The sequence below is a fragment of the Spinacia oleracea genome, chromosome 3 (genome assembly GCF_020520425.1).
Source record: "Spinacia oleracea cultivar Varoflay chromosome 3, BTI_SOV_V1, whole genome shotgun sequence".
Taxonomy (NCBI): Eukaryota; Viridiplantae; Streptophyta; class Magnoliopsida; order Caryophyllales; family Amaranthaceae; genus Spinacia; species Spinacia oleracea.
This window is the reverse complement of record NC_079489.1, coordinates 153,016,684-153,027,610: the sequence shown is the minus strand read 5'-3', so window position 1 is coordinate 153,027,610 and position 10,927 is coordinate 153,016,684. Positions and strand designations below refer to the sequence as shown.

Here is a 10,927-nt window from a genome sequence, read left to right as displayed (position 1 = left end):
TGTCACCATTTATTTTAAGACCAGAAATCCAATGTAAATGTACTAGTTTTATATGCACGCGATGCATGCGAATATAAGAAATAAGTTTGTGTTATTACATTAACCTGAGATAACATGTAAAAAATATACGGGGTAATAAAATGTGATGCCTGCGAATATAAGAAATAGATAAGTTAGATAGAGCAAAATGCATATAAACTGATTGATTAAAATTGTAAGAATTTATTTAAGGGGCTAGATTGATTAAAATACTTCATTGGACTTTTTCTATTGGGTAGGTTTTCATTATATTATTTATTCTATAAGTGTGGAGGGTATTTTAATAATCCAAGGGGACACCAAAAGTGAATTTACTAAAATAACCTCAGTTCTTCACTTATATAATAGAGATCATGCAATAGTAGATCGAAAAACAAAAAAAATGTGCCGAAAATATATTACCGTTATTTTTCAAATGAGCAGTAAAAATACCCTTGGTTCATTGAGTATTACTTTTAATTCTCTTATTTGATCTCATGCAAAAGGGGATGGTAATTTTGTTTCCCATCAGGCCATCACTTTGATAAGCTAGTGTAGTATGGCGTAGAATAAATATGGGTGGATTACCGTCCTATGAAGATTTCTCCCTGCGTATTATAAGATAATTTGTCCCTTACTATTGTATTATCCCGACTTTCGCCTAAAAAAAAGGTACATGGTACAACCAATTGTATGGTGAACAATCTTGTGAGCTCTCAACGCTCAAGCTAGCTATAATGTAATTTGCTTTTTTTTAGTTCTACTACGAGGAGTTCCCACCGCCTCCGGCGAGTGGACTAATCTTGTGTGGGAGTTGCATGGTTACCTCGACGGGCAGCATCCCTCCCAGATAGCAGTTGAGATTTTTTCCATACCCAAAGTTTAAACCCGAGACTTTGGTTAATGAGCAAGAGACCCACCACTCATACCAACCTCAATTGATAATGTAATTTGCTTATTAACAAGGAGCATGTAGTGTTTTCTAATAGGATAAAGAAACTGGTCAATTTTATCTAACATGGGCCTCAATCCCATCTGTATTTTGTAAGAGGAATCGGAACATGTTTACAAAAGGATGCTGGGCCTGTCTGACCCGAGTACAAAACCGGGTTAGTAAGTGGGGCTGTTTTATATTGTTTGAATTGATAAGGTTAGGTTCAAAAAACTTTTTGTTAGGGAAAAACAAAAAAATTATGGATTTGAATACAAAATTCAATCCTGGATAGTTAGACCACAATATGATTAGCATCAAGTAGCTTATTCTTGTATTTCGACCCTATTTTAATCCCATTTCTACCTTGTCGGGAACTTTGTTTGATTAAATCAAACAACTAATATGAGCAATAATGCTCCCTATATCCGACATCAGACTTAAACTTTGGACATTAATATCTATAATTTTTTGGAGGTATACTGCTTTTTATGTTCTATATCAGACTTAAACGTTGAACACTAATATCTACAGACTATAGTGTGTTGTATCAAGGCCCACTACAAAGAAAATGAGGCGACCGAACAATCTCCTCCATCATACCGGACTTTCGATAGAAGGCACCAAGCCACTATGCGGCCCGTGAATAAGTTGTGAACTACTACCAAACCTTGTCAGTAAAAAACTTTGCCTATACACCGGGTAAACTACCCACCACAAATAGAGAGTAGTGGTAGTGAAATCCACGTCAGCTTTATTAATTGTTTTTTTAATGTTTTATTAGTAGTGGTTGCCTACCTAGTGGGTAGATGTACCTATGGCCTGTTGTCACTCTAGACAAACGAGTTTCAAGACTGTCAACTAAGCTAGTTGGTATCATCCACACAATACTACGGAGTACGTATGGAGTACCCGTATGGCCGTATACAGTAATTTTCTATTGGTGAGATTGAATTTTTTTGAAGGTAAGATGAAGTGTCCTATCGGGTCGGAATCCCGCACGGATCAACCCGGGTTAACAGACTAGATACTTTAAGAGCGAGAGGAATAGTAAGGGCAAATCCCAACCTTTTGGTTGAAAGACAAATCCTTTCCACTGGGCCAAGTGGTGGTGAAATTGCATATAAAAATCAGTATTCATTGAGACAAGCAATATAAATCAGAACCTTGGGACCATTTACTAAATAAATAAATCCAAATAAATCCAGCAGAGAGCCAGAGACAAATGAAGTTATACAGAGTTGAAAAGGGCACAAAGATATTTAAGAACACAATCAGTTTCCATAATTGATGGGTTATTTCTCTTAACTACTACTGTAATGAGTAATAATTAGACATACCAAATCATAGAAACAGGATGTTTTCCCCTTCCAGTAATGGTACTGAATACTGATATGAGGAATCAACATCACCTATTTATTTGCATTTTCGTCCCTGAAACTCTGTAGTCAAGAAAAGCAAAGGTGGACCAACGCCTGTATTCAAATGCCCCGTATGACCTACTGATCTGCTGTTCCTCCTTAAGAAGAAGGCTGTAAACCGTCTCAGTACAGTGGATTAAGTACATGTTTTTTCTGAGAACGAGTAAAAGAGTTCGATGACAAATAACACTACTCATATTGTGCAGCAGAAGTTGTCCTATCCTTGAACAATGGTTTGAGGATCTCCCTTTGTCCTGCTCAAACATGCCCCTTTTCGCTGAGACAGTTGCAGTTTGAGCTCATGAATGCGTTTTTTTAGTTGGATGTATCTGTTTAAGGCCATGGTCTCCTACATGGTAGTACATGAGAGTTAAATTGGTCTCCAATCTGCATATCACTGACAAGACACAGTGGCCAACCTTGTGGAGTCTAGGTTTTGATTTCCTTTGATTTCTCGCGATGAAGAACTTCTACAAGAAGTTGGTTGATACTACTTCCTTTAACCTATCATAAGACATGGTAAATTTGTTACCCGTAAATAAAAGAATCATTCCTGATGGGCAATGAGCGAAACTCCAGGTATACACCAACAATTTGCTTTAAATACAATTTTTTTTTTTGAAAAGGTAAGATAAAGGACCCTACTGAACTGGTATCTCGTACAGGTATTTCCAGCCCAGCTTTGCAGGTCATACTCATTGGAAGTGAGGGGGATTATAAGGGAAATCCTCACTCCAAAAGTGGTTACTACTAGGCCAAACCTTGCTTGGTTTTGCTTTAAATACATATCACAGTCTCAACTGCCACCGTATTTTCCCCCTAATCCCCAATAAACCCCTGTTTATGACTCGGATTCCAAAATACGTCTATGATATGCATTTTAAGGATTCCATGCTTATGGAGTTATAGAACTGGAAAAACCAATAAGTAAAACAACAGAAAATGAGAAAAGGGAAGTCATGATTTCTTACCTTAACTCCAAGAGCAATGGCTGTTTTGACCTTAACAACTTCACCAAGTCTCAGAGAACCTTCTTTATTATCTTTGACATAGATTAGTGGCACATTTCTGGAAGAAGCCAAGCTTAGTAGATGCTTAGTGAGCCATCTTGAGTTGCAGTCTGATGCTACCAGCACAGCCTGATTTCACACTTGCAAAAATCATGAATGCATCTAAAGCAAGATACAACAAATATAGGAACTAGGAAAAGGTAGACCGTAAACATGAATGGAATACATTATGTCTTCAATCTGACCTTCCATAATCCATACTATCCAAATTCATGCAAAAGTAAAAATGATAACAATGAAAGTTGGCATTAAACTGACTGTTAGACATGACCAAATCATGATACTCACTTATGTGAAATGGTAGGTGACTATGTGCAACAAGCTTGTAGTGTACACATTGTACCATAAAACAACTTCATTTTCTAAACCGGTTCTCCAAACAGTGATATTATCACATACTATTACAAGTATATCAAGTTCATCTGCTAAGTATTACAAAAATGCCAAGCACATACTACTTTGTCTCATGCCCGATTTTCTTTTTATGCAATACCACATAAATACATCATTCACAACACATAAAGTCTCTCATAGGCATCAGGAAGATCAACTTTTCATTGTTGTGTAATCTCCAACGTTGATAGGAGGTCAAAGAATGTTGCATTAGTTATATGTTTGGATGAATCTTAGATATCCCCCAATTGTGTCAAACATTCCCATAAAACTCGCTGTACCCTTGTACTTTCGAATGTGTATGGTAACTTCTGCCCCCAAGATGCTGGTTTTCAGGACTCAATCCAACAATTATACCAACCTCTTCAATCTTGACACAATTTCAGCCACATATGGGGATCCTTAAAGAACTCCCAATAAAATTTTGACATAGGTTCTAAATCTTAGAAAGTCTGTTCCCACCATCCATAGATGTAGGTTATAACTTATAATCATTGATTTGAGCTCCTCACAATCACTCTTCTTCAGTATTTCCTTGAGGTTCCTAGAAGGCGCGGATACATACCCGTTTATCCCATTATCAGGTTCCTAGAATAGAATGGATGAATAGAATGGATCGCGGGTAATACTAATTCAACAATTATGGCAACCTCTTCAATCCTGTCAAAATGAATAGTAGTCTGGTCCTCTTAGTAACACCAACATCATCCTTGGAATAAGCTCTAGTTTCTGTCTCGTATGGTATTCCTATATGCTTCTGTCTAGCGTTTACATGGCTGACTAGCTGATATCAACCTTATGACATGAATTATAGTCTTCAATGGAGACTTTATGTACCCTTCAGGTGGTTATTGAACATGCCAAAAGGTTCCCATGTACTTCAACATAGAACTCCAAATATACATTTATTTTCAAACAAATCTATAAGATCAATAATGAATGACGAGGCAATCATGGAATAAGCATGAGAAAATATATCAAAATCAGGCAGATAAAAGGGTCCAACTCTTTCCCAATATGCATAATGTTCCCAGGTTTTACATGTCATTGTCACTTGGCCTCCTAAGTCCTAAAATGGTTTTTTAGATGATCTTAACCACCTTAATAACATAATCCTTACATTTAGAAACTCTATCGACTCCCCATTTCTCTTGTAACTTTTAAAACTTTCCTGCCCTGACATCCCAGATTGCCAATTAGGCATGGATACACAAATCTCTAGAAAGAAATGTCCACTTGTTTGCAAAGAACATGTCCAGAGCATCTATTAATTATATGGACTTAATGAAGAACAACAATGTTCCATGCCAAGTCCAAAAATTCCCGTTATCACACCCTAGTCCTCTGTCCTTTACAGCTTCTTCTGAGTGCTCACAAACTCCCTTCAAAGTGAGTTCAGTACTCAAACAAAATTTTCGAACAGGTTTTGAACTATGAAGCTCAGGAAGATGCCCACAAAAATCCTTCGACTCCCATATAGAAAGAGTAGTACTAGCATTCAAGCCAGATGTGTGGAAATGAGGCCGCCAACTTGCAAACCAATATTCTTAAACAGCAAAAATCATAAATCACATGCACATTATTCCTTAGGACAGGAATGCATGATAGAGTTTTGAAAATGCTCGTTCCAAAACTGAAAGCACTAAACAACTGCTAAGTCAACTGACCCAATCATGCACCACAAGAAAAGTCAAACCTGAAGTTTGGTAACAGAAGAACACGGAGGGCGGCTACTGCCCTGTTTAACAGCAGAGAGAGAAGATACTTCTCTTTGGTCAGCAGCAAGGGTATCATCACTAGATGGAGCCATTCGTTCAAGCAGCCGCGTCACTTCATTGATCCCAACAGCAAAGTGTTGCTGCAATAACCCACATCAAGTTCAGTAAAATATAATGAGTATTTATTAAATTAGGCAACCTATTTTTTTTGCATATTCAGTTTTCTTTTGCAGGGCGGGCGAAGAGGAAGAAAAGACCAAACCTTGAACCACAACTTCTCAGGCAAGATTTTATTGGACAGTAACTCTGATTCGATTTCCCTGTTCCATAATCTTAGTCAAAACCAGAATTACATCAATCCTCCTATATTTTAATCTTTTCTACCAAAATTACAAGATTGAGGGTGATCATGTCAGCTCTACTCAAAGACATTGCAGCAGACATGATTCTTTTTCTGAAAAGAATAAGTATCTTATTAAAACTTAGAAAGGTAATACAAGAAACTCTGTGAAGCATATTGTTAGACTAAGTACATATTAGGAATTAGTCTTTGTATATTTAAATTAATGTTTAATTTAAATCATTTCCTAATGTACAGCTACTGACTTCCTAAAGTCTAGCCTTAGATTTAGCTATTGACTTCCTAAAGTCTAGCACATAGCTTTGTATATATTGAAAGCTCACAATCAACAATATTCACGGAATCAATTTCCTATATGGTATCAAAGCTAAATCTAAGGTTAGACTTTAGGAAGTCAGTAGCTGTACATTAGGAAATGATTTAAATTATAACATTAATTTAAATATACAAAGACTAATTCCTAATATATACTTAGTCTAACGCATATCATTTGTGTTGATCCTTCCCAAAGCTAGCGTGAGTAGTGTCCAAACAAAAGCTTTCACCTTAAGAAGGAACTTCACTATCTATATGCATTTTGCTAGTGGAAATGCAGGATATTTAGAAGGAAGATTCAAACAAAGACTTAAAGGGTGAAAAAACCTTGACAAATCTCCCATCACACCCTTGAATCATCCACATCCATTACACCATTAGGCAAGATATCACACATAGAAGTGAGTTCCTCTACCTCTCAGAACAGCAAGTCCAATGCATTCCAACAGCTAACGCATTATGTAGTGTAGAATTGTAGATAAGCACTAATGCCATAAAAAATGGACACTAAAACTTTGTTTCGATATAAGGAAATGGATATAAAGGGAGGGAAGAGAAAGGAAGGGGAACAAGTAGAGGAACACCATCCCTCCGAAATTGGAGGTACTTGGACTGGAAATGGAGCTTCACATCAATCCTCCTTTTCTACTTTTTCCTTTCCCTTCTAATCTTCTATCTTGCTATCCAAACAAGGTGTTAATAAAGGGAGGGGAACAAGTAGAGGAACACCATCTCTCCAAAATTGGAGGTATCTTGGAGGGGAAATGGAGCTTCATATTCCTCATCCCTTTCTCCTCTCTCCTTTCCCTTCTAATCTTCTATCTTGCTATCCAAACAAGGTGTTAATAAATATCATCCCTCCAAGGCTCCAACATTGGATGGAAAATAGAGCACCACCTCCCCCCTCCTAACCAAAGCTACGTTTTCCAAACCCCTCTTTTGCCTATAACTATTTATGCACCCATTTATCATATATGACAGGGTTGATTTATCTGAAAATTAGGGGTTTTCAGCAATTAGGGTTCTAAAATTTTATGAATATCTACCCAAAATACTACTGTATCCATGAATTTTGAAGAAAAATAGGAATATAAAAGAATAAAAAAAAAACAATAAATAAATGGAGAAATGAATAAAGAATTTACCTTTGGAAGGATTGGAGAAGACGAAATAAACGGTCTCCTTCGAAGCAGCAATCACTTCAAAAAAATAAAAAACCACACACACAAGTTAGAGAATAGAAAGCAAGAATAGTCCTTATATAGAAACGAGAAACGAAATTACTTGTTGGGGTGATGAGGATGAGGTTGGTTTTGCACTTTAATGGCGTCTTTAACCGGAGGTTGAAGATTACTGGTTTTTCTTCTGTTTTTCGAAGCCATTTTTACTGGTTGGAGTTGTTGCCCGCAAATCGGCTGCGGAGTAAACTGCTAGCTTCCTTTTTTTTTCAAATTGATTTTGGCACATAAAAAGAAAAAAAATCGTTTCGCTTCTTTTCTTCTTCCATTTTTTTATTAATTGGATTATTTAGCACTATTCTCATTTTCTTATATAATTATTTTTTGTGGTTTATATGTAAGGATGAATATATTTATGTGTGATCTTGGTATATTCTTCTCAAAATATGCTTTTAAAGTATCAAATTGTTATAATCTTTTCAAATTTATAATGAGAGATATTAGTAGTTAAAATAATGCATTGACAAACGTGAAATCTCAAATGATACAATTATATATATTATATATATATATATATATATATATATATATATATATATATATATATATATATGAAGCAATATAAAATAAAAAGAAAAGGATAAAAACCAAATAAACAAAATGGAAAAGTGAAGTCAAAGTCCAAAGTTATATGGATAGAAACGGGGGTATTTGTATTTGATAGAGGGGAGCGGAATTTCGGCATGCTGTGATGTATATCACAGAGCATTTTGTGTACCATTCATTAAAAAGAAAGTACCATTTCATTAAACAGAGTACCAAAATATGTACCATTACGATAAAAACATGTATCATCCGGATATTTTTTTTAGATTGTATGCAAACTTTGAAGATATGAGAGTCTCAAGTGTTGCTCCTCTAATTAGTCCACGAACACCAGTTGAATAATTCATAGACTATGGACCATGACGCACAATGAGTATGGTGCACAAAAAGAACATATGTGCATAAGAAAAAGAACATAACATTACGATAAAAGAACATGCAATATAATATTTAACTTTTTTGTTATAAAAAATAATAATATTATTTCATTATTTATTTCATTATTTATTAAAAACATAAAAAAAAATATATTCATGTTCTTTTCACGTAACCAAATGTTATTTTAATTATATATTAGTGTTCTTAAGGTGCACCAGCTTATTGTGCACCATGGTCCACCTTCTAAATTACGCCAGTTAAACACCAACATCTGTTAGAAAAAAACTTCTCTTGCTTTTGGTGGTAGTATAAGCGGTGTTTTCCAAGGGGGAGGTTTCTGAGTTTTTCTTTTGTTTCAAAGTGATTGCTTAACTTCTTGCATGTAAAACCTAATATTATATCAATAAATATTAGAGTTCTAGGTTAATTAGGAGAAGTAATTCTCCATCCCTTTCCCGGTTTTCCCTTATGGGTCGCTGCCTCGCTGGTACAAGGCCGGCTAATGGGCTTGTTTGCTTTTGTTCAACAAGTATTGCAATGTGTGACTTCATAGGATTACTATATTTTAATTATTGGCCCAATCAATATATGTCCTATTAATGACATACTACCCTCGTTCCTTAATGTTCTTTACGTTTTGAAATATGTGTCCAAAGTATGAAAACTTTGACCGTGGATTCTCACTGTTATATACATCAAAATGTCATCATGTAAGATCTTGTTAGATTGGTCTCGTTATGTATTTTCAAAATATCAAAATTTTATAATTTTTTTAAATACAGAAATTGATATATAAGTGGTTAAATATTGCATTGAAGTCCGTGCAAATAGTAACCGTAAAGAACATTAAGGAACGGAGATAATATATTCTTTAGCAAACCAATATGATTACTAAAATAATTAAATTATTATCTTCACAATCGATTCCTATTTATATTTAGTACGTAAGAATTGTCTGAGGACATATTCCTTTATGAAGTTGATTACGATTCTCCATCTCGCAAAGAACATTTCGCTCGAACTTACTCTCCTGCTCTATTGTTCAAGATTGGTTCATCCCTTTGGTCCTACGGTCATCTTGTTGTGACATGATAAACGTAATCATAAAATAAATAAAAAATTATCCATGCATATGATTCCAAACTTGTAACACCCTCCAATCTCCAAAAAGGTTATTATAATGAGCAGATCTGTCAAACGTGTAGTCGGGGTCGGGGTATAAAAAAATTATTTCCGGGTTCGGGTTGAATGATTGAATCGGGTCGGTTACTTTTGGATTCGGGTTGACAAATACTTGTTCAAGACTTAGAACTTTCGAGTTCGGGTCGACCCAACGGGTTGAGAGATTTTAAAACCCGCATTGTATTTCATTAACTTAGGTGATAACTATACAAATTATGGACACAAATTAACAAATTTTCCTACACAAGTTTATATATAGTCAAATTCAACATTCAAATCAAAATCAAATTACACACAATAATAGTAAAAACAACGTGTATATTATGCTTAAATTTTCTCATAATCTCACTTATTACTATAAATACAATAATTTTCAATCGGTCGAGTCCAAAACGGGTTCGGTCGGGTTTTGACCCATTACTTTTCGGGTTGCTCGGGTTCGGATAAAATTGAGTTACGGATCATAAAATCTTATTCAAGACCCAGTATTTTCGGTTCGGATTCGGTTCGGGTTAATTTTTAACAGGTCTAATAACAAGTGATGAACCAGCTCAATTTAAGAGATGTTACTCAAATTTTCCGACCACCCTTTTACGACTATATTCAGTCGCAAAAAAATTTACCCAATATTTCCCAATTTTCCGACTATTTTTGACGGTCACAAATTAACTGTTTTCTTGTAATGAAAATAACATATGTAGTTACCTCATCAAATTCTTTCTAATCATTCAAGGTACGTAGTAATATTTAGTGCTGATCGAGAGATTTAATACCAAACTGATCGAAACTAAAAGTATATTACAATAAGGTGAATTTGCTAAAAATAATTTTTTACCATCCAAATTTTGCAAGAAAGAAGCTTATAAATTTTATTTTGTAAACTCAAATAAAAACATCAAAGATAACTATGAAAGAAATTATGCTATAATAATAATATGTATGATCAAATACTAGACTCCTAATTATATAAGCTACCTAGTGCTTGTATTCGCGATTCTGCTTGCGCTTGGGCTTGGGCTTGTGCTTGTGCTTGTTCTTGAGCTTAGGCTCGGCTAGCTTAGGTTTCTCTACTTTATTGTGCATCCACTCCGGGTTGATCACTGATGAAATATCTTTCCATGAACGACATACATTAGAGAAACTAATCAAGTCCTCCATTGATCTCAATTCCAGAGCAATTTTGCTGAGAAGATCAGGGGACAAATCAGCCATGTTTTCTTCTTCTTGTTCGTCCAAGTTTATGATGATACTCGTATATTCGTGTTTGTTGACTTGTATTACTTTCATCAATATTTGTTTGTATTTATAGGGTTTCTATCTTTCCTATTCGTAATAAAATTAGGAAAATAATTAATA

General features: G+C 35.1%; 1 protein-coding gene across 1 annotated transcript; it reads right to left on the bottom strand.

Annotated features, from left to right (window-relative positions):
* Window positions 1-2,104: 2,104 nt before the first annotated feature.
* Window positions 2,105-7,698, bottom strand: LOC110803645 (uncharacterized). Its single transcript, XM_056840963.1, has 7 exons — window positions 7,512-7,698; window positions 7,373-7,426; window positions 5,814-5,871; window positions 5,530-5,691; window positions 3,342-3,509; window positions 2,790-2,874; window positions 2,105-2,719 (listed from the first exon to the last, which is right to left on the bottom strand). The coding sequence occupies exons 1-6, from the start codon at window positions 7,607-7,609 to the stop codon at window positions 2,800-2,802; spliced, it is 615 nt and encodes a 204-aa protein (XP_056696941.1). The 5' UTR covers window positions 7,610-7,698; the 3' UTR covers window positions 2,105-2,719; window positions 2,790-2,799.
* Window positions 7,699-10,927: the final 3,229 nt, after the last annotated feature.